We start from the raw sequence: 26965 nt of genomic DNA, 5'->3' as shown, positions 1-26965 counted from the left end.
AACTCAGAGGAGAGATTTGTGTTGCTGATAGAAATTTGGCAGTCATCAGCATATGGATAATGTTTAAAACCAAGGGAATGGATAGAGTGGCTGAGATTTTCTGGTTTGATGGTTATCATCACCATTGGGCCTGTGGCAACCAGTGTGGTTCAGTATCTTTTAGGATTTAAAGCCTTAGATTTCAGTAACTGGGTAAGTTCAGTTCAGTGCTCAGTTGTGTTTGACTGTCTGCGACCCCATGGACTGCAGCACACCAGGTTTCCCTGTCCAACTGGGTAAATGAATTGTCATTACAGATCTGCAGTCGATCATGTATTTGTCACCCTGTATTGCCTCCAAATACTCCATCCTATGGTGGAGCGAGGAAAACAGGTGCTCGTGTCCACAGGTGTTCCCTTTATCTGGCCCAAAAGCTTGTGGTTTCTACTGTTGTTTTCAGTAGGCTGAGGATCATGTCACTTTTCTGCCACCTACAGGACAGACCATGAAGCTGAAGGAGCTTGAGCGACAAGCCGTCCAAGTGTGGAGCCCAGCCAGCCAGTACCCTGTGTATCTGGCCACAGGTATGGTGGTACTGTGGATGAGGATCCGCTGGATAGGTTAAAGGGAAACTTAGTATCCAGTGCTCTTGATTGTGCTTCAGAGAAAGTTTCAGAGTCATGGAAAGGTGGGGTTGTCTAGCAGCATAAGCAAGGGGATATTAGGAGTTTTAGTCCCTGGGGACAATCTTCAATTATGGCTCAAGGCTAAGCACCTCATGCTTTCTTGCTCTTTTTTGGAGGTACCACTTGAAAAAGGGTATATCCAGTTTTCCCCCATTCCTCCTTTTCTCTACTACCTAACCATTTATACCCCAAATCCATGCATATATTGTTGCTCACATGCTGCCTCTTCCTGACTTTTCTTGTGCCTAGGAACATCTGCCCAGCAGCTAGATGCCTCCTTTAGTACAAATGGCACATTGGAAATCTTTGAGGTTGATTTCAGGGACCCCTCTCTGGACTTGAAACGCAAGGGAGTCCTTTCTGCCTCCAGCAGGTACTATGTCTGAACTGTTGATGGGTATGCAGGACAGATCCTAATACAAACCTTGATGGGGAATCTCAGGAGTGGTGTGTGTTTCTCAGGGCTCATGAGGGGACAAGTGAGGGGAGAATGATCTTTAAGTTGGAGAGAAATTAATTCTGGGTTTATTTTGCAAGAAGAATTTGAAAACTCCCACTCACACCTTTGTGGGGAGCAGCAGCATCAGGCAGAATGATGTGATAGAGATGCCTCACACAAGCCTGGACCCATGAGTACCTGGTCTCTCTCTGGAACCCAGAGATGTTGGCTCCTTCCTCCCTTGGCTCTTGTGAAAATAACAGCCTTGCACAGTATCTCCCTTTTCTGCCAATGAGAGGCAAATGAATGATCCTCTCCTCATTGCTGTCAGGCACTGATTGGGCACTCATGGATCTCATGGCTCTGGCAGACTTACAGGGCTGGGTATGAGCATTCACTGAGCCTATGTACACATGCCAGGCACTATGCTGGGGCTCTGTATATTGTATTCATTTCTTAAAATGAATCTAGCCAATAAATACCATTATTCCCATTTTACATAGGAGGGAACCAAAACCCCGGGAAGCTAGAATTTAAGTCTGGTCCTAGCTGACTCCAAGACCTGCTTTCTATTATTCAACTGTTCTTTTATTAATTTTGTAAAGATGAGGCTTATAGTCTGAATCAGTGATCCCCAGATTTTTGCACCATCAGGAGAAATGTGAATATTCATTGCACTCAAGTATATTTTCAATATAAATAATATACATGTATTACTGTATTATTTTTTAATATAAAAATATAAATCCTTTTCTTATATCCCAGAGGATTTTCTTGCCATCCCCCTTAAAAGATTGCTGGTCTGTTATGTAACTTTTCATCTTACGCCTTTTTTAGTTCGTCTGAGTGATTAAGATACATAGAAGTACCCTCCTCTTTCTTTTCATGGCTTGACTTAAAAATAAGTTATTCTTCTTACTTTCTTGAGCTTGTATATCACTTTATCACTCCTTTATTATTTATCACTCCTTTATCACTTTATTACAGTCTCTTATTTTGCAGTTTTTTACATTTCTTTCTATTTCCAGTACCTGTACCTTTTGAAGAGAGGCCTTGGCAATTTTGCCAGTAATGATGAGATATTCTTAACCTGTAAGTAGGCATTTCAGAAAGGGCTGCTGAAAGAGGAGAGCTAATTTAATCATATTTATACTCCTGAAGATAAGAAAAGGGGCAGTGGGCAAGGGCTCTTTTCTTAAACCAGCCAAGTAGCAGCTTCAGCACAGTAGTGGCTCCTTAAGGCCAAGAGTTCTTAAGAAAGAGCTTATTGCTTAAGAAACCTTGAAACTGAATCCTGAGAACCATGTAGGCAGAGACTTTTGTCTGTTTTATTTATTTATTAATCGCTATTTATTTATCTCTAACATCTTAGAATAGTGCCTGGCATTAGGTAGTTGAAAATATATCTGTGGAATAAATGAGTGATATTAGAAACTTCTGGATTACCAACCTGAGCATTCATATCCACCACTTCAGTTAGTTATGGTCAGTCTTCTGTTGGTCTTAGTGCCTGAAGAGCTTTTCAAGGGTAACAACCTGTTTTGCAGCCAACTAGGTTGAAAAGGCTTCCTTTTTTCACCTCTGTAATTGGGTCTAAAGATTGATTCTCCTTCTCGAAGACCTAGGGGGTTACCTTTGATGCAGTTCTGTTGCGGCCTTTCTGAAGAAATCATCTTAGATGCTCCAGGGTCTAAGGCACTCACTTCTTTTCATTCTAGCCTAGGTTAGGCCACTTACTCAAAAGTCAGCATCACAAACAATTGACCAAAATGATCAGGGTAGATAAAGCTCAACCCACCCTTTGCTTTATGCTTTCCTCTTTTCTGTGTCATCTTCTGCATGGTTAAATGGAAAGCACAGTTGTGTTGGATTGCTGCCTTGCCTAAAACTATATGACTTCAAGCAAATTTAATTCCATCAGTGATCTTAGGTTTCCTCACTTATGTATAAAGAAGAGGTTGTATAAGATGACTTCTAAGAACCTCAGTTCAGTCGCTCAGTCGTGTCCAACTCTTTGCGACCCCATGAATCACAGCACGCCAGGCCTCCCTGTCCATCACCGACTCCCGGAGTTCACTCAGACTCACGTCCATTGAGTCAGTGATGCCATCTAGCCATCTCATCCTCTGTCATCCCCTTCTCCTCCTGCCCCCAATCTCTCCCAGCATCAGAATCTTTTCCAGTGAGTTAACTCTTCGCATGAGGTGGCCAAAAGTCTAAGAACCTACTGGGCTCCAAATTTAGGTCTTACGTTCTTCCCTTTTTCTAGCCTAATTTCCTTCCTTTTCCCCTAAAAACAAAAACAAACAAACAAACAAAAAAACCCTCTCTGTATCTCTCTTATTATTGATTTAACATTTTTCAAAATCTTCCCTCTTCCATTGCCAGCCCTTTTTACCTGACCCAGGCCTCAACTACATTTGAATCCTGAAGATCCCCTTATACTCAATCCATGATGCATCAGAGAAATATTATCTACTTAGAAATACCTGACTGAAAGAGGAATGTTTTGAAAACCATGAGTGTTTGAGTGTAGATAAGAGATAGCTAAAAGCTATAAATAGAGTGAAGAGAGCGTATGGATAAATGCCGCTGGATGCAATCAGCATCAAAATGGATTAGCATGTGCGCTGATGCAAGTGATGTTTGGTTTGTTAGATGAATCCCACTCAAAAAGAAAGCTTTCTGGTAGAATAATACATTGTTTATGTATTGACTTTTGGGTTAGGGACACGGCTGCCTATGCCTGAATGAGTTCAGAGGTCACTGGGTGATTTGCTGCTCTCTACCTCTGTCTATACTGAGGTTCTAGATCTCTGAGTGGCCTCTGTAGCCTATGTCTGACTCATCTTCTAGTAACATGGAGAAAGTAAGTAATCTATCTTCCAATACAGTTATGTCAGTTCAGCTCCTTGGCTGGCAGTATGACCCCTCTTTAGGTAAGAGATCATTTTGTTACCACTCCTAGTTTTCTTGTTTCTAAGACTTGCCTTCTCTTTAGAGACATCAGGATCACAGAGTAGAGAGAACATGGCTTTGTTGTTGGGTTCAAATCCCAGCTTTACCATATTCTGTCCTATTGGGCACCTTATTTTAACTTCTCTGACTCTATTTTCTCTACTGTAAATTTGAGATATATAGTCAGCACATTGTAGCCTAGTGCATACTAGGCAGTCAGAAAAGTAGTTCTCCTCTCAAACAGCCATTGCTCCACCCCACTGTCTTCATTCTCCAGCTTGGAGCACTGCCCTCATTGCTCTGTTTAGCTTCTAAGGAAACTTGGATTTCCTCAGTTATTTTGGCCAGGATGTGGACAAACTCATTTTCACTCTAACCCACTAACATGAGGTTGAGGTTTTTCATAAGGAACGTTACTAAGCAAATAAAATAAAAATCCAAAATACAGAAGTACAGAAATCATGGGGACAAGAAATTATATAGCATGTATTCCTAATCATACGGCAGCTGAAGCTTGGCCTCTGATGAGCTTAGCCGGTATGATAATCTGATCTCACAGGTCTCTCCAGCCTTGTCTTTTCCTTTTTACCAAAAGTGTAGCCGTGAGTTCATTACCCCAATAGGCTAGTTCGTTCTTTATGAATTCAGCTACTTCCTGTTGTTCTAGGCTGGTATGCAGTCTGATGGATCTCAACCTTGGCAACTTGTTAGCATCACGGGGGGCACTTGTTAACAATGTAGATTCTAAGGGCCTGACTCTGGACATTCTGCTTCAGGTGGCCTGGGAGGGAATCAAGGAAGCTGTATTTTCTTCAGGTGCCTCCTCTCATTCTGTGATGCTGTACAGTCTCCATCACTGCCATCATTATCCTGGGAAACTCTAGCAAAGAATTCCACCTGTATTTTCATGTTTTCAAAGTTCCCACTTTCCTATACAAACTCTTCTCCCTATACCTCTCCTTAAATCTTTTAGTTCCTATTTTCAGGTCATCTTTTTTGTTTGTTTTATAACTTTTTGTTTTCAAGATATTCAAACATAGAAAAGTTGCAGAATATTACAATGATAAAGGCTTCCCTGATGGCTCAATGGTAAAGAATCCACCTGTAGTGCAAGAGACTCAGGAAACACAGGTTTGATCCCTGGGTCAGGAATATCCCCTGGAGAAGGAAATGGCAACCCACTCCAGTCTTCTTGCCTGGGAAATCCCATGGACAGAGGAACCTAGCAGGCTACAGTCCATGGGTTGCAAAGAGTCAGACATGACTGAGTGACTAAGCCCACATACCTTCACTTAGACTCATCAGTTGTTAATGTTTTAACACTAACAGACATCACATTTGCTCACATGCTGTGTGCTCTCTTTGTACATACACACACACACACGACTAAGTCTTCTTTGCCAGACTCTCCCAGGTGTTCCCTACTCCCAGGTGTTGTCTATCACAGCCATTCAGGCTCCAGTTCCACTCTCATTGAAGTGTTAACAATAGGAATGTACTTTCTACATGCCTACACAAAGGATAATGATTTTGTCGCACCCTGTATTCTGCAGTTCAGCCACTCTAAAGTAACTGGGTCCTCTTCTTTAACCCTGTGGTGACTCCTTTGAGGTCTTGGGTACCTTTTACTCTGATTCGTATGTCATGTGCTATGACCATACTGAGGTTGCTGCATTCCCATGTGAGTTTCTCTGGGTGCACCTTCCTCTGCTTCTTGTGTGGACTATGTCAGGCTTCTCTGGGTAATCTGCTGTCTTGTTCTCTGCCCGTGCTGAGCTCTAGCCCCTGGATGACATGGCATCCTCTGGAGCCAGCATGGAACCATTCTTCTGCCATGGTAACATCAGCGTAACTTTAGAAAGCAGCCTTTCTGACAGTAGTTTTAGACCCACTGTTGGTTCAGCTGTGCTGTTTCTGTTCAGATGCTGGCCTTGTCTGAATTAGTGTTCAGCTCTTCACTTCTGAGAGGTTGGCTCTGATCTAAGGACTGGCTAGACAGGTTCTTGCCTGGTTTCCCCCTTTACTTTCTTTGCTGACTGTTCCCAGAGTGTGGAAACATTTAATTTCAGTTAGGGATCTTACATGACATCATTCAGTGTGAAATCTGCCTTCTCAGAAGGGGTGTGGAAATATCCTTGGCTAACAGCTGTGAAATGGAGGGAAGACGACCTGTGAGGCATTGGGGGTTTCACATCCCTTCCCTAGGGGCTTTTCAGGGGACCTATTCTTGACCAGGAAGCCCAGGGTCCATCTCTTTCTAGTGTGCCAGAATGCAAGATGCTCAGAAAGCCAGAAAAGTGTTTCCCAAACAGTGCATTTATTCTTCATGCCTCTGTTTCTCTAAGGCTGGCCCACAGAATACATATGGCAGCTCCAGTAGACTAGTCACATGAGCATGGCATGGGAAGGGCAGGTCTATAGATCTTTTCTCACTTCCTATTTAAGAGGGGACAGCAACTGTTGGCCTAGGGAACCTGCTTCTATTCAGGTGTAGAAGAGTTCGGATCTTCCTCTCAATAGAAGACCATATTTTATGATGGTTAAGAGCTCAGGCTTTGGCATAAGATGGGTCTGACTTTGAACCTTGAGTCTGTCACTTCCTAGCTGTTGCTGTTGCTGCTGCTGCTGCTGCTGCTGCTGCTGCTAAGTCGCTTCAGTCGTGTCTGACTCTATGCGACCCCAGAGATGGCAGCCCACCAGGCTCCTTTGTCCCTGGGATTCTCCAGGCAAGAACACTGGAGTGTGGGTTGCCATTTCCTTCTCTAATGCATGAAAGTGAAAAGTGAAAGTGAAGTCGCTCAGTCGTATCCGACTCCTAGCGACCCCATGGACTGAAGCCTACCAGGCTCCTCCATCCATGGGATTTGCCAGGCAAGAGTACTGGAGTGGGTTGCCATTGCCTTCTCCTTCCTAGCTGTCAGTTCAGTTCAGTCGCTCAGTTGTGTCCAACTCTTTGCGACCCCATGAACTGCAGCATGCCAGGCCTCCCTGTCCATCACCAACTCCCGGAGTTTACTCAAACTCACATCCATCGAGTTGGTGATGCCATCCAGCCATCTCATCCTCTGTCGTCCCCTTCTCCTGCCCCCAATCCCTCCCAGCATCAGAGTCTTTTCCAATGAGTCAACTCTTCGCATGTGGTGGCCAAAGTACTGGAGTTTCAGCCTGAGCATCAGTCCTTCCAAAGAACACCCAGGACTGATCTCCTTTAGGATGGACTGGTTGGATATCCTTGCAGTTCAATGGACTCTCAAGAGTCTTCTCCAACACCACAGTTCAAGAGCATCAATTCTTCAGCGCTCAGCTTTCTTCACAGTCCAGCTCTCACATCCATACATGACTACTGGAAAAACTATAGCCTTGACTAGACGGACTTTTGTTGGCAAAGTAATGTCTCTGCTTTTGAATATGCTATCTAGGTTAGTCATAACTTTCCTTCCAAGGAGTAAGCGTCTTTTAATTTTATGGCTGCAGTCACCATCTGCAGTGATTTTGGAGCCCCAAAAAATAGTCTGACACTGTTTCCACTGTTTCCCCATCAAATAGGAGTAAAATTACTAGCTGTATAACAGGAGTTTTGTAACTTCTCTGTGCCTCATTTTCCTCAATTGAAAATAAGGTAAATACCTCATGGGATTGTTGATCAGCTAATACATGTAAAGCACTTAAAGCAGTGCCTAGTACATAGGAACTTATCAATAAGTATTGTTATTTGAGTTGGGAGGATTAAGTGAAGTAATCTATTTGAAGTATTTTTTTTCAGCCAAAGGGCAGGGCCAGGCAGAGGAGACTTCAGTTCTGCATCTGGGAAATGTGGGAGACAGGCAGGCCCTAAGGTTGGGGATGCCTGCATAATGGCAGAGGCTGACAAAGATGCCCATTCTCTACTGACTGATGTGGACCTGAGTTGTCGCTGATGCCAGTTCTTCCTCTTTGTAGGTTTCACAAGCTGATCTGGGGGAGCTTTGGCAGTGGGCTTCTGGAAGCCTACGGGGTCATTGCAGGCGGCGGGGACAATGGCATGCTTACTCTGTACAATGTGACCCACGTCTTGTCTTCGGGAAAGGAGCCTGTGATTGCCCAGAGACAGAAGCACTCTGGGGCTGTCAGAGCCCTTGACTTTAATCCTTTCCAGGTACTAGCATCTCAGTTGATCAGACCTGCGAGGCACGGAGCAACAGATCTGAAGGGAAGCACTTGTGACCTCTGGTCTGTAACTCTGAGCCTTCCCAGGTTGTTACGGGGGTGGCTTTGAACCCAAATGTGGGTCTCTTTCCCCTTTTTCTGCTCTCATCTCTTCCTGGGATGGTATGTCTCCAAAGGCATATTCCTTCATACAGGGCAACCTCCTGGCCTCAGGGGCCAATGATTCTGAAATCTTCATTTGGGATTTGAATAACCTGAGTGTGCCAATGACCCCAGGATCCAAGTCACAGGTGAGGAGGCTCCTGGTGCTGCTGCTTAAAAGTGTGCAGCTGATTTTCCCAGAGAGAATTAAATTCTGGAGGCAGCCAGCGCACAGATTTCAGTCTCACCACTGGAGAGCAGTAAAGCTCCACAGACTAACATGTTGCCTACCAGCCAGATAATAGAGGGATGGAGGTGGGTGGGGACTGGTGGGAGGTTGGGGAATAGGGGTAGGGGTGGAAGTGGCTTGTGGTCATTGATTGTCCTAGAAGTTTCTGGAAGGCAAGAAGAGTGAGGGGAGTAAAAGACACCGAGAGAAGGGGTGACTGTACTGTTTATCATAGTATGATTTAAGCAAGGCCGGGCCCTGGGTTTAGCCAACCAGGGGCAAGAGTAGGACACCCAGATACACCCTTGTCCTTTTGTGGAGAGGTCAGCTTTGTCCCTGTGTCTTGTTCCCCCATGTAGCTGGGGGTCTCCTGTATCTCTGTGTCTGAGTGTACATGTCTTGTCAGTCTGTAACTGGGCCCCCATCTTTTTCTTTCTGGCTTTTCTGTCTTATGCATACAGTATCGTGAGGTAAGTTCAGTATGAATTTGATAGCATTTTGTGCCCTAAAGTATCAATGGCTTTTCTGTCTGCCTCATTCTCCCTGGGGGTCTTGGGTGTCTATATTTCCCTCCTTCCTACCCTCACCTTTCTCCTCTCCCTTTTTCTCTTGTCATAGTTGAGAAAGCTCTTTTTAAAATCTTGACTCTGTCCTCTCAGGAGCATCTTGGGATAGGAGTAAAACCCAGGTGCACCTGTCCTTCTTTCAGCTTCTACATCACTTTCTAAAGGATCCTCTCTGGAAAACTTCCCTTCCAGCTTCCTGAGACTGGCATGGTTTGGGTAGCCCCACGTCTACTCTTGGCTTTTCTGTGGGTGGTTGGGATCAGTGGCAGACCAGCTGTCTCTTGGTCCAGGGGTGACAGGTTGTCCTCATCCCACTCCCTGCCCCATTCTGCCTTAGCAGCCCCTGGAAGATATCAAGGCTCTCTCTTGGAACCGTCAAGTTCAACACATTCTGTCTTCTGCTCACCCCAGCGGCAAGGCAGTCGTGTGGGATCTCAGGAAGAATGAACCTATCATCAAAGTCAGTGATCACAGCAACTGGGTGAGTTAAATACAGGCAGAATATAGGCTCGCGCTCTGCTGTCTCTCTCAGGCCTAGCGTTGGAGCTGCTCTTCCCCAGGCCAGGGTTCTGCTTTCAGCTGTTACACGTGTGGATTCAGCCCTGTGGTAGATTTCCTATTGAGAGTGAAAGCTCAGAGAAGCTCCTTGCTTACGGTCATCACTTGTTCCCCAATGGCTGTGGTGTTCCCAATTACATAAGAAAGACACAAAACACAAAGACACAAAACCCTCAGAGAGGTCCCATTTCAGCTAGACAAAAAGGGTTCATAAAAAGAAGAGTCAGGTTCTATTGCCCATTGGGATCTGCTTTGTTCACAGATGCACTGCTCAGGCCTGGCCTGGCACCCAGACATCGCCACCCAGTTGGTGCTTTGTTCAGAAGATGATCGTCTTCCAGTAATTCAGCTGTGGGACTTGCGCTTTGCCTCCTCACCCCTAAAGGTGCTAGAGAGTCACAGCAGGTAGCATGTCATCCTTGGTGGAGGGCAGGGCATAGCTGACCTGGGTAGAGGGCAATACGTGCCTCACTTTGGCTAGCAGACGTTCTCCCCGGCTTCAGAGCCGTCCTGGTGAACACACAGTTAAGCAGTTCTAGCCCCACCTCCAATCAAGAGGAGTTCCTGTAGACCCTGAGGTTATAGAAAAGAGCCTGAGATTCCATGTAACCTCCAGACATACGAGTGGGGGTAGGGTCATGAGAAATATTGGAACCAATGTTTAGTTCCTCTGGGAGAGCCCCCAGTCTCTGATCTGAGGACATGCTCATTTCTTAGGTAATTAGGTTGCCTCCTCCAAGACTTCTCAATAAAAGAACATTGGCTCCTGTTTTTCCTGTGAACAGGCCTGCCTCTGAAGCTCTAGCTCTTGGGCCTACAGCAGAAGCAGCAGCCCCATAGTCTGTTCTTTCTAACTCAAGGATCATGCCTTTGTAACTCCTTGGGGACTTCGGAGAGTTAGGTCCTCACTACCCTCCTGGGCTAAAAGCACCCATAGGAATGCTTGCTTCCCTGATTCATGCTGATTCAGAATTTCCACCCACTCTACAATCAGGGAAGAGAAGCAGGCCATCCTGCAGGGACCTGTGGGTGGCAGAGTGGTTATAGCACATCGTGCCCACACTCTGAAATTTGACTTGGATTCTGGCTGCATGACTGCTGCAAGTTCCTCAATTTCTTCCCAAGCCTCATTTTCTTCATTTGTAAAATGAAGCCACACTACTTATTTTGAGGGGATGACATTTACCCAAGATACATAAGGCACGCTACTTGTAGTAGGCATTCAACAAATGTTAGTTCCTCTTCCCTTTCCTTTTCAGGGGAATCCTGTCAGTGTCATGGAGTCAGGCTGATGCTGAGCTGCTGCTCAGTAGTGCCAAGGACAGCCAGATCTTGTGCTGGAACCTGGGGAGCAGTGAGGTAGGCTGGCCCTTCTGTGGGTGTGCTGGGGTGGTAGGGCAGTCTCAGCTGCACCTCTGTGCTCTAGCTGCCTTACCTAAGTCAGGGTTTCCCTCTTGGTTATGTTCCCTCACAATAGGTGGTGTATAAACTACCCATGCTGAGCAGCTGGTGCTTTGATGTGCAATGGTGCCCTCGGGACCCTCTGGTGTTCTCTGCTGCTTCCTTTGATGGCTGGATCAATTTATACTCTGTGATGGGTAGGAGCTGGGAAGTCCAGCAGATGAGACAGGCTGACAAGGTTTGAAGGGCTTGGTGGAAAATGCTGGAGGGAAGGGACTGTCTCTGTTCAGTGGGAGAACAAAGGACATAAGCCTGGGGAGAAGTGGGGACTCCTGAAGACTTGGGAGACTAGGGCCCTGGGTTTGGGAACCCCGGGTTTGTGAACCTTTGCACCAGTGTCCATCCTCCTGGAAGGATGTCAGTTCCTGCCAAATACAAAGGAGGCCTCTACCTTGACTCTTGTTCTTGGATGTTCCTTGTGGTATTTCAGGGGAATTGGGCTTCCATGCTGGGACCCCCACTATTTTGAAGAATGAACTTACCTCCCTATCTCCTACAGATACATTTTGTGTCACACTTCACTGTAGACATCGAATATAGTTGGCTTTCCAGGAGCCTGCTGCATGGGCATCCCATCCTACTACCAGCCCCCTGAAATATGAGAGTCCTGACTTTTGTGGGCCAGACTGGGTATCTCAGGGATCCCTCCCAAAACGGACTTTGTAGGTGGAGTTCCTGCTAAGCCACCACCCCACACCGGTGATGCAGGTGTCCTTTTGTCCCCAGATCTCGTCTTCCTTCAGCAAAGGCCAGCCTCTCCCACCATTGCAGGTACCAGAGCAAGTGGCCCAAGCATCACTGATACCTCCCCTGAAAAAAACCCCCAAATGGATGAGGAGGCCAGCAGGTGTTTCATTTGCTGTAAGTGTGGTGTGTGTGTATAGCCTACCGTGTCCCCAGCGTGGAGCTGTGTTCTATAAGAAGTTTATTCTCACTGCCTGAGTCTCAGATCAGGTTCCATTTTATTGCTCAAGCAGTGATTTGCTAAGCTTCCTTCTCAACCCCTTTACCCTGCTTGCAGTGCCAGTCCTGTCTAAAAGAATTGGTTGCTTTTGAACTCTCACTTATGGAGAATTGCCTGCCATTCCATCTGATTTTCCCGCATACCTGGACTCATAGAGAGTCCAGGCATGGTTATAATACAAAGCAAGAACAGAATGAATAGAAAGCAGAGGAGAAAGAATGTAAATCTCCTCCACTCCTCTGCTCAAAACCTTTGACCCTCCCACTGCCATTGCCCTATAGACTCAAGGCCAAATGTACACAGAGCCCCATTTACCTCCAGGGATGGTTAGCGGGTGGGGGTTGTTCTTATTGTTCAGTTGCTAAGTCATGTCAGACTCTTTGCAACCCCATGGACTGTACCACGCCAGGCACTCCTCTGTCCTGTACTATCTCTCGGAGTTTGCTCAAATTCATGTCCATTGAGTCAGTGATGCCATCCAACCATCTCATCCTCTGTCACCGCCTTCTCCTTCTGCCCTCAGTCTTTCCCAGCATCAAGGTCTTTTCCAATGAGTTGGCTCTTTGCATCAGGTGGCCAAAGCATTGGAGCTTTGGCATCAGTCCTTCCAATTAATATTCAGGGCTGATTTTCTTTAAGATTGACTGGTTTGATCTCCTTGCAGTCCAAGGGACTCTCAAGAGTCTTCTCTGGTACCATAATCCGAAAGCATAAATTCTTCAGTGTTCAGCCTTCTTTATGGTCCATTTCTCACATCTGTACATGACTACTGGAAAACCATAGCTTTGATTATATGGGCTTTTATTGGCAAAATGATGTTTCTGCTTTTTAATACTCTGTCTAGGTTTTTCATAGGTCTCCTCCCAACAAGCAAGGGTCTTTTAATTTTGTGGCTGCAGTCACCATCCACAGTGATTTTAGAGCCCAAGAAATAAAATCTGTCACTGCTTCCACTTTTTTCCCCTTTTCTTTGCCATGATGTGATGGAACCAGATGCCATGAGCTTAGTTTTTTGAGTGTTGCATTTTAAGTCAGCTTTGGCACTCTCTTCCTTTACTCTCATCAAGAGGCTCTTTAGTTCCTCTTCACTTTCTGTCATTAGAGTGGTATCTGCATTTCTGAAGCTGTTGATATTTCTCTCAGGAATCTTGATTCCAATTTGTGATTCATCCAGCCCAGCATTTCAAATGATGTACTCTGCATAGAAGTTAAATTAGCAGCGTGACAATATATGGGGGATGAGGGACACTACCCTAAACGTTGTTTATGTACTGTTCTCACATTCCAAACCCAACCCCTCTCCCAGTGGGGGACAGCAGAGGGAAGGATTTTCCTGCATGTCTCCCACCAACATCACCTCTTAACCCTCAGTCCCTCTGTCTGTGGTCCACTGAGACTCAGCTAGGGACTAGGGCCAAGGAGAAATGGAAATCTCTCCTTAGGAAGAACAGGAGGAAGAGGGTAGAGAATTTGATACCCCCCACGTCTCCTGCCCTAGGAGAACAGAGGTTAGCAAACAGTCCATGCCATCCAACATTCAAAAAAGAATACATATAAGCACTTTGTAGAACGATTGAGTATTATACAAATCAGAAGTTAAGATGGCTGTGTTTAGCACTGACCTGTAGTGTAGATTTTGTGCTATAAGAGTCATGAGAAGAATTCTGGCTGAAAACACTCATTAAAGAGGGAGAGTAGTGAATGGTTGGGGAGTAGAGTAGTAGTTGTCTAACATGACCACAATTGGAATAAACTGAAGAACTTTAAAAAAGTTACCAGTGCCTGGGTACCACCTCCAGAGCTTCTGATTTTTTTTTGTCTGGGGTATAGCCTGGTGACCTTGGATAACTCCCCAGGTGGTTTTAATGTGCAGCCAAGGGGAAGAACTGCTGGAGTAAAGGAGCTTGACTGGGCTCTGCTTTTGGGCCAGGTGCTTTATATAATAATAAAGTACCTAATTTGGTGAGAAGGATGCTCAGGTGGGAGTGTTGTGGTGGATGAAGGCATAGAGGCAGGAATGTACTGGGCATAGAATGATCACATGAATGAACAGAGAGAACGGTGCTAGAGAGGCAGGTCTGGTCCTGATTTTGAAAGATTTTGTGCATTATAGGCAGAGGAGCTTAAACTCTCTCCTGTGGCCTTGTGAAACCAGTACAAGCTCCTGGATGGCTGTAGGAAAAGGGTGGTAGTCTAGGGCTTGGGATGAAGAAGGAAAATGCTAGCACAGGGCATGGGAGACACTGAACAAGAAGGGGGAAGATTTTATTGTTGCTCAGCTACAGTGGGTAAAAAGACTGTGATAATGACAAGGAGTTTAGTCCAGAGTTACCTGGGATAGTGATAACTATCAGTCGTGTCCAATTCTTTGCGACCCCGTGGACTGTATTCTACCAGGCTCTTCCGTCCATGGGATTTTCCAGGCAAGAGTACTGGAGTGGGTTGCCATTTCCTTCTCCAGGGGACCTTCCCAACCCAGGGATCGAACCCGGGTCTCCCACATTGCAGGCAGATGCTTTACCATCTGAGCCACCAGCGAAGCCCCCTACCTGGGATAGTGATAACTATCATATAACTCTAGGAGAATGATGGTACCAGAACAGGTGAGAAAAGGATGAGTACCATGGACTGTACCTTTTAAGTTAATGGTGCTGAAAGTGCAGGGGTGGTTTTGGGATGTGGGCACATTCACTACTCAATTCCTGATTCTTTCCACCCCCAGGAGTTTTTTTTTTTTTTTAACTGCTTTCCTATCTTTTAGGGTTGACCAATAGATAGCCTCCCCTGTAATCCTGACTTGGTGTTAATTTTTGCCCTACCCTTCTTGTTTTTCTTTATCAGTTTGGGGGCAAGCTGGTGACCTTTGGCCTCCCCAGCACCCCTGTCCATCAGGTGCCACAGCCTTGCCTCCGCCTAGTCTTTATCAGTCAGGTCACCACAGAACCTGAACTCCTGGCACAGTCAGCTGAGCTGCAGGAGGCCCTCGGATCAGGAAATCTCCTGAATTACTGTCAGAACAAGATCCACCAAGCATCACTGCAAAGTGAAAAGATGCTCTGGCAGTTTCTGAAGGTAGGAAGCCTGAAGGCTGGCTGCTCAGAAGTGTCTCCCCAAAGCCAGATACCTCAGCCTCTGTCAACAACCACCCTCTGGCCCAGATTACAGAGGCCTTAACCCTGTTGGGTTTTTTCCTATACAGCACCCATCCTGGGAACAAAATCTGCATTTTACCAGAGGCTCAGAGACTCTCTGTAGCTAGGGAAACTGAGGAATACAAGTGACATTGGCCTTTTTTTCTACTATGGTGATGTCCTGGGTACTTTACCAGAGCCAGGGTGAAGGCTTTTCCAGTGCCATGCCATGGGGCAGTAGAAAGGGAAGAAGATCAGCTGGAAGGAGTCTTCTCACCTAGCCATTTAGATTCACAAGACTGCATCAAGTGGTTCTCTTCTGCGGGAGCCCTTGTTGCAGTCCATGCAGCAGCTTAGGGTTCTCCCCTTCAGCTCCTCAGAAGACAGCTCAGGTGCAAGGAGATGAGATATACATCAAGCTGGTGTGTTAGCTGCCCTGGCTTAGAAGCCTCAGGCCCACAAGGGCCAATATCTCTTTTATGAACTCCAGAAGCATAACTTCTAGGGTTCCTGCAAGGGATTTATTTAGTCAAGAGTCCTTGCTCTCAGGGAAGCCCATAGCATGGTGTCCACGTCAATTATTAATAGTTTACATAGTTCCAGTCCAGAGGCAATTTATCAGTCACAAGCAGAAACATAGCTGACATTTTACTCTCATCAGGGTACCAGCATAATAGATCTAGGAAGTCAACTTGAAGGTCCAGTTCTCATGCAGAAGGGAGAAAGGATTTGTTAACACATCTACCCATAATCCCACAGGAATCAAGCCTGCGGAAAAGAGTGGAGAGATGGTGTTGGCCTCAGGGGGCACTTCTGGTAGAGCTACATTTGAGGGTACACTGGCACCGATGTCCAGCTGGTGCAGGAGAGAGTCATTCACATTCATATAATGGACACTTCTGTGTTCTGCGGCTTTTAGGTGACTTTAGAGAAGGACGCCAGGATGAAGTTCCTGAAGCTATTAGGATACAGTAAAGATGAACTTCAGAAGAAGGTAAGCTGCCTTCACGTCAGAAATACATGTTTGTTGTAGAAAAAGAGAATCCTGCCAGTGGAAACCATCTCAGAATACCTCTTCCTGGGCTTCAATAATGCATATATGAGGATTTTACCTCCTGGAGTTATTCTGATTCCCAGGAAAATAGTACAAAGATCTCAGTAAGTCCAGTTGGTGGAGTATGAAGGTGGGAAGAAAAGCTTAATATTCATTTGATCTCGTGTTGGGAAGAGTGGTATTCATATGTTTCTCCCTGCAGGTGGCCACATGGTTGAGAAGTGATTTGAGGCTGGGTGAGAGCCCTCAGTCCAAGGGAGATGACCTCAACAGTAACAGACAACAGGCCTTCTCCATACAGGTATGGAAGGAGCCCAGCCAGCCCCATCTAGGGTAGCATAGAAAACCTGCCCTTAAGGAATCTTCCCCTTCCTAGCCCTTCACTTTGCTCTCAATAAGTGCTCAACTTCTATGGAAGTTTTCAAACTCCTCACTCATTTAGAACCAGGGAGAGACACAGAACCCACAAGGTTTGGAGCTAGGAGTGGAGCTCTTTTAACCATGAAGTATAGCACTTCCCAAACTACCTGGTTATTCTTTTAGCTTTACCCATTAAGAGCCAACTCTTCTTTTTTTTTTAATTGAAATATAGTTGATTTACAGTGTTGTGTTAATTTCTGCTGTACTACAAAGTGATTTAGTTATGTGTGTGTATATATATATATATATATACACATTCTTTTTTATATTGTTTTCGATTATGGTTTATCACAAGATACTGCATATAATTCCCCATGCTGTACAGTAGCACCTTGTTTATCCATTCTATGTACATTAGTTCGAATCTGCTAATCCCACACTCCCACTCCATCCCTTCCTCACCTCCCTCCCCCTTGGCAACCACAAATCTGTTCTCTATGTCCATGAGTCTGTTTCTGTTTCATAGAGAAGTTCATCTGTGTCATAATTTAGAGTTCACATATAGATGATATCATATGGTATTTGTCTTTCTTCATCTTGCTGCAAATGGCATTGTTTCATTTTTTATGGCTGAGTAGTACTCCATTGTGTGTGTATCACTTCTTCTTTATCCATCTACCTGTCAGTGAACATTTAGGTTGTTTCCTGTCTTGGCTATTGTGAATAGTGCTGTTGTGAACATAGTAATGCATGTATCTTTTTGAATTATAGTTTTGTCCATATATATGCTCAGGAGAGGGATTCCTGGATCATATGGAAACTCTAGTTTCTTAAGGAACCTCCATACTGTTTTGGCTACACCAGCTTACATTCCCACCAACAGTGTAGGAGGGTTCCCTTTTCTCCACACCCTCTCCAGCATTTATTTGTAGACGTTTTAATGATGGCCATTCTGATTAGTGTAAAGTAATATCTCACTGTAGTTTTGATTTGCATCTCTCAATAATCGAGCATCTTTTCATGTGCCTGTTGACCATTTGTAAGTCTTCTTTGGAAAAATATCTGTTTAAGTTGTCTGTCCATTTTTCAGTTGGGTTGTTTTTTGTTGTTGTTGAATTATATGAGCTGTTTTGTATATTTTGAAATTAAGCCCTTGTCAGTCACATCATTTGTGAATATTTTCTTCTATTCTGTTTATTGTCTTTTGTTTTTCTTTGCTGTGCAAAAGCTTGCAAGTTTGATTACATCCCATTTGTTTATTTTTTCTTTTATTTCTATTGAAGGGACAACTCTTAATAGCACTCCCAGAGAGAGCGACTAAGCCAGCTCTCTGTCTTCTAGGCTCATTTCCCAAGTAGCCACTTTTGTTCTTCTTTGTACAGACCTCCAAACATACCACCTGGGAAGCCTCGGTCTCCTCAGACTTCTTTGATGAGCTGATCCCTCAAAACATGACTCTGTGGGAGATCCCCATCACAGAAGGTACCCTGACCCTGAGGGAGAGGAACCCTCTGTGTGGGGATAGGTGGGCTCAGAATTCTCGAGACCTGGACACTGCCTTCTTGTCCCCGGCTTCCTGCTTCCCTTCATGATCGCAAATGCTGGGTGGTCCTGTACCAGTCAGAGCTCTCTCTGGCTAAAGATTTTCATGGATGGATCCTTCATATGGAAGGCCTTCTACCAAGGTATTCTTCATCCTTCTGTCTTCCTGCTTAAAGAACTGTGACCCTCTTCTTGTTGAGCAAACACACGGCACACCTGTGATGCTGCCATGAGTCCCTCCCTTGTCTTGGGTTCTGTCCTTAGAGATTTACCACTGGACCTGGGCACCCCTGGACACCTCCCTGCATTTTGTTGTGAAGGAATGAATCTTGGGAGTTTGGGGTGAGGGAGACTCAGGGAGGCAGGGTATAGGAGGTGGGGACAGAAAGTACCGGTCTGAGGGCAGGCTGATGCAGAGGGGATGCTCTGCCTGCAGACACGGAGGGACTCCTGAGCCGGGCTCTCCTGCTTGGAGAACTGGGCCCTGCCATAGAGCTGTGTCTGAAGGAAGAGCGCTTTGCTGATGCCATCATCCTGGCCCAGGCTGGAGGCTCAGATCTGCTGAAGCAAGCACAGGAGCGCTACTTGGCCAAGAAGAAAACCAGAATCGCCCCGGTAACTGCCCACCATGCAGAGAGGAGGAGGAGGGGATTATTTGGACTTTGTCAAGTGGCTGTCCGCACTACGGGACTGGCATTTAGAGGATCTGCCTCTCTCTCCTCCTACTTCAACCACCCTTACCTTACCCCGAGCCCCTAGTCAGTGGTCAAATAGGAAGGCTACTTAGGAGAGGCTTGTCTCAGCACATCCCTGTGTATGACTCCTGCTGCCTATGCTGCATGAGCAGCTGATGGCCTCCTTCCCTCACTGCCCATTACAGCTGCTAGCCTGCATTATACAGAAGAATTGGAAAGACATGGTGCATGCCTGTAGCCTGAAGAACTGGAGAGAGGCTCTGGCCTTGCTGCTGACATACTCAGAGCCAGAGAAATTCCCCGAGCTCTGTGGTAGGTGGCCCTTGGCTCCAAGGTGGAGTGGTGTGACTCTAGCATGGAGTCAGTGGACACACTGAGGGAGGAGACAGAGGCACAGCCTGAACTCTGGGAAGCCAAGCCATGTCGTCAGGGACTAGAGTGCATCTCTACTTTCTGTGGAAGGCATTAATTGTCCTCTTTTAATTTTTCTTGTCAAATCTCACTGCAAGAGCTTTGCCCTTCACTGCAGAGCAGGATTAGCCTTGGTGTTGTCTTAAAGCCACTGTGGCTACTTGTCCCATAGCTCATGGTCCCCCACCTATTTTCAAACAGGAGAAGGAGGAGAAGCACAGGGAAGCTGTGCCATTTTAAGAAGCTTCTATCTCTCTGCAGACAGGCTGGGAACTCGTATGGAGCAGGAGAGTGGCTGGGCACTCACCTCTGAAGCCAGACTCTGTTATGTGTGCTCAGGGAGTGTGGAGCGGCTGGTGGAGTGCTGGGCAAAATGCCAGCCGGCTTCATCCCCCATGGCTTTACAGGTACCCCTTCACTTCAGGGCCCTGGTCCCTCCATACCAGGCCTTCAGGAGAGGCTAGCAGTGGAGGTTGCAGGGACATCAGAGGCGGGTCTTCTAGGTATCCAGGATAGAATCAGGAGTTTTAGGGAAGAGGGAAGGGCCCTCAAAGTCTGGGACCTTTTCCATGGATAAGCTGTCATCTTCCCTCCTTCTCAGTCAAGGGAGATTGAGTAGCAGCTGCTTGGATATTAACTTCGTAATTTTTTCCCACTTCAGGTTTGGGTATATAAGTTTACTCTATATTTGAATAATACTGAGTTTGGGCCTTTTATTAGCGTCTATGAAAAGTCCTATGAATCTAAGTTGTACCAGATACTCTGTGGGTGCCAAGAGAAGATGGTGATCACAGTCACGGGGAGACAAAGTCACACATGAAATAAAAGGATAACAGAATCTGAAATTGAGATGTATTAGCATAAAAGATAAAGAATCCAAAATAAAGAGGCAGAAATGTACAAGAGTGTAAGACCCAAACAGCTTGGGAAGTGAAGCCAAGTGGCCCTTCTCTGGCTGTTATGTCTCTTACATATCATGTATCATCACCTGGTATCCGTAGCAGGGAAGTCCTTGGTTGAGCTGCCTGAGCTAAGAGAGCAGGGTGTGGGTTGATGAGGACTGACTGCCCTTTTCTTTGTCCCTCCAGGACCTGATGGAGAAAGTGATGGTCCTTAACAGGAGCTTGGAGCTACTGCGGGGTCCTGATGGGGTGAGCCCAGGCCCTGCCACAACCTACAGAATCACTCAGTATGCCAACCTCCTGGCAGCCCAGGGCAGCCTGGCCACTGCCATGAGCTACCTACCCAGTGACTGTGCTCAGGTAAGTGGGAGCATGTGGAGAGAGCAAACCATTTCTTTCAGTCATCTTAACACTAGCTGAGCACTTCTGTGTTATGGGCACTATGCTAAATGCTAAAGCTCCCAGGATAAATAAGACCTAGTCCTTCAGGAAGTTCACAGTCTCTTGGAGGAAAACCAGATGTCAATAATTTATCCTGCCATAACAGAAGCTTATACTAAGCGTTGTGGGACTTCACAGGCAAGGGGCTGGCTTTGTTTGGAGAAGCTGAAGAAGGCTTCTCAGTGGTTTAAAACAGCTGAGTTGGACCTTCAAAGAGAAATAACTAGTAAAGCAGATGTAAGTTTGGCAGGGGTTAGAGATCTTTTGAGTTCTCTGACATGGCAAAATGTGGAGGGTCAGCTGAGGTTTGAAAGCTATGTGGGGCTAGGCTTATAAGAGAGGATGTTTGCTTGTTTTAATTTTACTTAACACAGTCTTTCATTATTGTAACTTTTATAGCTACCAGTTCAGCAGCTGAGAGATCGACTTTTTCATGCCCAGGGTTCTGGTGTCTTGGGCCAACAGTCTCCCCCTTTCCCTTTTCCCCGGGTTGTCGTGGGAGCTACCCCCTACTCTCAAGAGACATCCTCTCCCAGACTGAAATTCCAGTCTTCTCACCAGGTAAGACCCTGCTTATTCAGTCATTCAAAAATACCTATTAAGTGTCTACCAAGTACCAGGCATGATTGCAATATATTAATTAAAAAAATGATGAAAATTCCTATCTTCATAAAGTATCAGTTCAATTCAGTTCAGTTGCTCAGTCGTGTTCGATTCTTTGTGATCCCATGAATCGCAGCATGCCAGGCCTCCCTGTCCATCACCAACTCCCGGAGTTCACTCAAACTCAGGTCCATCGAGTCGGTGATGCCAACCAGGCCATCTCATCCTCTGTCGTCCCCTTCTCCTCCTGCCCCCAATCCCTCCCAGCATCAGAGTCTTTTCCAGTGAGTCAACTCTTCGCATGAGGTGGCCAAAGTACTGGAGTTTCAGCTTTAGCATCATTCCTTCCAAAGAACACCCAGGGCTGATCTCCTTCAGAATGGACTGGTTGGATCTCCTTGCAGTCCAAGGGACTCTTTCAAGAGTCTTCTCCAGCACCACAGTTCAAAAGCATCAATTCTTCAGCACTCAGCTTTCTTCGCAGTCCAGCTCTCACATCCATACATGACTACTGGAAAAACCATAGCCTTGACTTGACAGACCTTTGTTGGCAAAGTAATGTCTCTGCTTTTGAATATGCTATCTAGGTTGGTCATAACTTTCCTTCCAAGGAGTAAGCGTCTTTTAATTTCATGGCTGCAGTCACCATCTGCTGTGATTTTGGAGCCCAAAAAAATGAAGTCTGACACTGTTACCACTGTTTCCCCGTCTATTTCCCATGAAGTAATGGGACCAGATGCCATGATCTTCGTTTTCTGAATGTTGAGCTTTAAGCCAACTTTTTCACTCTCCTCTTTCACTTTCATCAAGAGGCTTTTTTGTTCCTCTTCACTTTCTGCCATAAGGGTGGTGTCATCTGCATATCTGAGGTTATTGATATTTCTCCCGGCAATCTTGATTCCAGCTTGTGCTTCTTCCAGCCCAGCATATCTCATGATGTACTCTGCATAGAAGTTAAATAAGCAGGGTGACGATATACAGCCTTGACGTACTCCTTTTCTTGTTTGGAACCAGTCTGTTGTTCCATGTCCAGTTCTAACTGTTGCTTCCTAACCTGCATATAGGTTTCTCAAGAGGCAGGTCAGGTGGTCTGGTATGCCCATCTCTTGAAGAATTTTCCACAGTCTATTGTGATCCACACAGTCAGCGGCTTTGGCATAGTCAATAAAGCAGAAATAGATATTTTTCTGGAACTCTCTTGCTTTTTTGATGATTCAGCGGATGTTGGCAATTTGATCTCTGGTTCCTCTGCCTTTTCTAAAACCAGCTTGAACATCTGGAAGTTCACGGTTCATGTATTGCTAAAGCCTGGCTTGGAGAATTTTGAGCATTACTTTACTAGCGTGTGAGATGAGTGCAATTGTGTGGTAGATTGAGCATTCTTTAGCATTGCCTTTCTTTGGGATTGGAATGAAAACTGACCTTTTCCAGTCCTGTGGCCACTGCTGAGTTTTCCAAATTTGCTGGCATATTGAGTACAGCACTTTCACAGCATCATCTTTCAGGATTTGAAATAGCTCAACTGGAATTCCATCACCTCCAGTAGCTTTGTTTGTAGTGATGCTTTCTAAGGCCCACTTGACTTCACATTCCAGGATGTCTGGCTCTAGGTGAGTGATCACACCATCGTGATTATCTTGGTCATGAAGATCTTTTTTGTACAGTTCTTCTGTGCGTTCTTGCCTGTATTCTTACAGTTCTTCTTGTATTCTTAATATTCTGGCAAGAATATTAAGATATTCTTAATATCTTCTGCTTCTGTTCGGTCCATACCATTTCTGTCCTTTATCAAGCCCATCTCTGCATGAAATGTTCCCTTGGTATCTAATTTTATTGAAGAGATCTCTAGTCTTTCCCATTCTGTTGTTTTCCTCTATTTCTTTGCATTGATCGCTGAGGAAGGCTTACTTATCTCTTCTTGCTATTCTTTGGAACTCTGCATTCAGATGCTTATATCTTTCCTTTTCTCCTTTGCTTTTCGCTTCTCTTCTTTTCACAGTTATTTGTAAGGCCTCCTCAGACAGCCATTTTGCTTTTTTGCATTTCTTTTCCATGGGGATGGTCTTGATCCCTGTCTCCTGTACAATGTCACGAACCTCAGTCATAAAGCATAGATTCAGTTATTTTTAAATAGCTGTTTATTGAACAACGGCTAGGCACTTAGAACAGAAAAGTATACAAACCATGATCCTTGCCCTTAATTTGCTCATAGTCTAGTAAAAAGATAGATGTGTAAAAATTAACTACAGTAAAATTCATAAATGCCCTGATTGGGATATGATAAAAGAGCCCTGAGATCACACGGAAAGCAATTTACTGATATTTGATCTGAGTCTTGAAGATTAAAAGTTATTTAAGCAAAGGAGGAGGGAAGAAAGATTATTTCAGGCAGAGGGAATGGCATCTGCCAAGGCAGTAAAGGGAAAGTAAGCAAAGCCTGTTTGAGGAATGACTAACATTTTAATGACTTTACAAAGCAGGTGTTGTGGCAGTGGAATGAGTTAGTTGAGGCTGGGGTAACAGTATGTATAGTTAGATCAAGAGAGACCTGGTATTTCTGTGTTCAAGAGTTTAGAGTTGACCCTGAAGGCATTCTGGAGCTATTGAGTGGTCTTGTGCAGAGGAAGGATTAGCTATGTGTCTAGAAAGGGCAAAGCTAGAGACCGTTAGGAACATAGCAGGAGATGATGAAGAAATGAAGTGATCTAAAACTAGAAAGTGAGGTTGGATTTGAGATATTTAGTAGGTAGAATTGATGGAAACTGATGATGGTGTAGAGGACAGTACCCAGATGGATAGGATGCTATTAATTTATGAGACCAGGAGCCTACCAGAAGGGAGCAAAATCCAGGGAGATTGTAGATAAAGGTATTAGGCAGGAAAATTCTGATGATTTATCCTGTCCCATCTGTTAATTTCCACCCTCATTTTTGTCCCTCCCTCTGCTCCACCTCTTTCTATTATCCTACTTGCTCATTTTCTCTCCCTCCCTCCCCAACCTTCCTCTCTCTTTTCTACTTTGAAATAATTATAGATTCACAAGAAGGCACAATGAAATGTACTGGGAAGTCTCATGCATACCAGACCCACCACATCCCATGTCAGTATCTCAGATGACCACAATACAATAGCAAGACCAGGAAATTGACAGTATTATCCACAGATTTCACTGGTTTTACATGTCCTCATATGTGTCTGTGTGTGTATAACTATGTAAGAATTTTTTTTTCATCTTTTTAATAGTCCTTCACAGAGCAACAAAAAAAATTAATTTTATAAGGTCCAATTTGTAAAGTTTTCCTTCTGTGGTTCATGCTTTTCATGTTAAGTCAAAGAACTGTTAGCCTAGTACAAGGTCCCCTAAATTTCCTACTGTTTTTTTCTAGAAGTAGTTTTAAGTCCATGTTCCACTTTGGATTAATTTTTGTGTAAGTGTGAAATTTGAGTCAAGGTTTATTTTTTTGCCAGTGGATATCCAGAATCATTTATTAAAAAGGCTGTCCCTCTTCCTTTTTTCCCAGATTACATGCCTTTAATTTCTCTTGCCTTTTTGTAGTATTAAAATGAGAATGGTGAGTGTGAACACCTTAACCTTGTTTCCAGTCTTAGAGGAAGAACATTCAGTCTTCCAGAACCAAGAATAATGGTAGCTCTAGGTTTTTGTAGATGCTCTTTGTGAAGCTAAAGAAATTCCTTCTTTTCCTGGTGTGCTGAGTCATGAATCAGTGCTGAATTTTGTCAGATGTTTTTTCTGCATCATTTTGTATGATCAAATGATTTTTCTTCTGATATGGTGGATTGCGTTGATTGATTTTTAAATATATCATGATACACGTCCCATGACCAGGAATAAATCCTATTTGGTTGTGGTATATTATTTTTATATACATTGCTGGATTTGACTTACTAAAATTTTGCTGAGGATTTTTGTGCCTAAGTTTATGAGAAATATTGATCTGTAGTTTTATTTTGTGGTGTTGGTATCAGGGTAGTACTGACCTCATAAAGTAAATTAGGAAATGGTCCTTCTATATTCTAGAAGAGATTATGGAACCTTCGTGTCAATTGTTTGAGTGTTTGGTAAAATTTCTCCAGTGAAACTATCTAGGTCTACCTAGAAACTTTTGGGGGAAGGGGGTGGGAGGAGGTTTTTAATTACAAGTTTAATTCCTTGAATAGTTATAGAACATTCAGGTTTTTGGTTTAATTTTGGCAGAGTTTTGGTAGTTTGTGGTTCTTAAGGAATTGGTCCATTTTTCTAAGTTGTCAAATTATTTGTAAAGTTATTTGTAACATTCCTTATCATCTCTTTCATGGATTCAGGGTCTGATGGAGTATTCTCTGCTTCATCCTCTATCTTGATGAATTGTGTCTTCTCTATCTTTGTCAGTCTTTATAAAGATTTATCCATTTTGTTGATTTTTAAAAAAAAATTAGCCTTTGGTTTCATTTTCCCTGTTGTTTTTCCATTTTCAGTTACTTAGTACTTTTTTTTCCCTTCCAAGATGCTGATCCTTTTTTCTCTTCCTACAGGTTCCAATTCTACCTCCAAGGCCAAGGATTTTTACACCTCAGTCATCACTAATGATGCCCTTGACACCTTCCCATCCTAGCCCTTATCAGGGCTCCAGAATGCAGAATACAAGTGACTACAGGCCATCTGGGGTCCAGGAAGCACAGCCTTTGCCTCTGGGCCCTGGGGTAAGGCCTGGTGAGTGACCAACTGAGTGGAGATCTGGCTAGACAGAGTGCAGAGAAAAATAGCTGGCATGGCTAGCATGGATTTGGGAAGTAATATGTCCATATAGTGGAAAATCCCATGGATGGAGGAGCCTGGTGGACTATAGTCCATGGGGTCGCTAAGAGTCAGACATGACTGAGCGACTTCACTTTCACTTTTCACTTTCATGCATTGGAGAAGGAAATGGCAACCCACTCCAGTGTTCTTGCCTGGAGAATCCCACGGAGAGGGGAGCCTGGTAGGCTGCTGTCTATGGGGTCACACAGGGTCGGACACGACTAAAGCGACTTGGCAGCAGCAACAGCAGCATGTCCATATAGTGGGAGGAGCTTGGAGTCTGAATTCTTAATACTGTCAGTACTTGGCTTTGTACTTTGGGCATTATACCTAGCCACTTTGTTTCTTTTGAAAATTGAAAGTGATTGTTATATTGTTCATTTCAACCCCACAGGATTGTTTTGAGGGTCAAATAAGGAATATAGTTAAAAATAGTTTGTAAATGGTAGATTTCCATACACTTATATTATTAATTATTATTACAGTTTCTTTTTTTTAATTCCTCCATGATTCCTCTCTGATGTGGTCTGAATCTCCTCTCTGTCCCATTTCAGCTTTATCTCAGCCTCAGCTGTTAGGAGGGCAAAGGGCACAAGCTCCTAACCCCATGGGATTCCCTGGAACATGGCCTCTCCTGGCTCCACCCATGGCACCCCCAAACATTATGCAGCCTGGCTCTGTCCCCCTGCCTAGGGCTCCTCCAGTGCACCCTCTGTTTCCTGTGAGAGCACCAGGCTTCAGCCCTATGAGCTCCCAGCCACCAGCCCCTCCTGTCAGCTTCCCTGCGGCCCACCCTCCAGGAGGGCCAGGTACTCCATGCGCTGGTGTCCTCCCGACCACTGGCATCTTGATTCCTCACCCAGGTCAGTCTTCTCCCATGGCCTCCCTCTCCTCCCCTCCC

The 26965-nt window shown here is 44.9% G+C and overlaps 1 protein-coding gene across 15 annotated transcripts in view; it reads left to right on the top strand.

Moving 5' to 3' along the window:
• Window positions 1-26965, top strand: part of SEC31B (SEC31 homolog B, COPII coat complex component) — a 33773-nt gene that overhangs the window by 1922 nt on the left and 4886 nt on the right. For 5 of the 15 annotated variants that reach the window (XM_061403123.1, XM_061403120.1, XM_061403117.1 and 2 more), the window contains exons 2-21: window positions 477-563; window positions 915-1038; window positions 8002-8197; window positions 8403-8498; window positions 9482-9625; window positions 9965-10107; window positions 10962-11061; window positions 11180-11341; window positions 11890-12024; window positions 14969-15199; window positions 16178-16252; window positions 16515-16613; window positions 18055-18154; window positions 18651-18829; window positions 19095-19221; window positions 19582-19727; window positions 20409-20582; window positions 21063-21224; window positions 25800-25977; window positions 26619-26927. In XM_061403123.1, coding sequence (XP_061259107.1) covers window positions 485-563; window positions 915-1038; window positions 8002-8197; window positions 8403-8498; window positions 9482-9625; window positions 9965-10107; window positions 10962-11061; window positions 11180-11341; window positions 11890-12024; window positions 14969-15199; window positions 16178-16252; window positions 16515-16613; window positions 18055-18154; window positions 18651-18829; window positions 19095-19221; window positions 19582-19727; window positions 20409-20582; window positions 21063-21224; window positions 25800-25977; window positions 26619-26927 — 2959 coding nt within the window. In that variant the 5' untranslated portion in view covers window positions 477-484. Of the gene's footprint in view, window positions 1-474; window positions 564-914; window positions 1039-8001; window positions 8198-8402; window positions 8499-9481; window positions 9626-9964; window positions 10108-10961; window positions 11062-11179; window positions 11342-11889; window positions 12025-14968; window positions 15200-16177; window positions 16253-16514; window positions 16614-18054; window positions 18155-18650; window positions 18830-19094; window positions 19222-19581; window positions 19728-20408; window positions 20583-21062; window positions 21225-25799; window positions 25978-26618; window positions 26928-26965 lie in introns of those variants that run through there. The other 10 variants (XM_061403132.1, XM_061403119.1, XM_061403131.1 and 7 more) reach the window with 7 other exon arrangements.

The sequence above is a fragment of the Bos javanicus genome, chromosome 26, assembly GCF_032452875.1.
Source record: "Bos javanicus breed banteng chromosome 26, ARS-OSU_banteng_1.0, whole genome shotgun sequence".
In the NCBI taxonomy this organism is placed as follows: domain Eukaryota; kingdom Metazoa; phylum Chordata; class Mammalia; order Artiodactyla; family Bovidae; genus Bos; species Bos javanicus.
The sequence above is the reverse complement of the archived record's forward strand: the minus strand, read 5'-3'. Positions and strand labels throughout refer to the sequence as shown.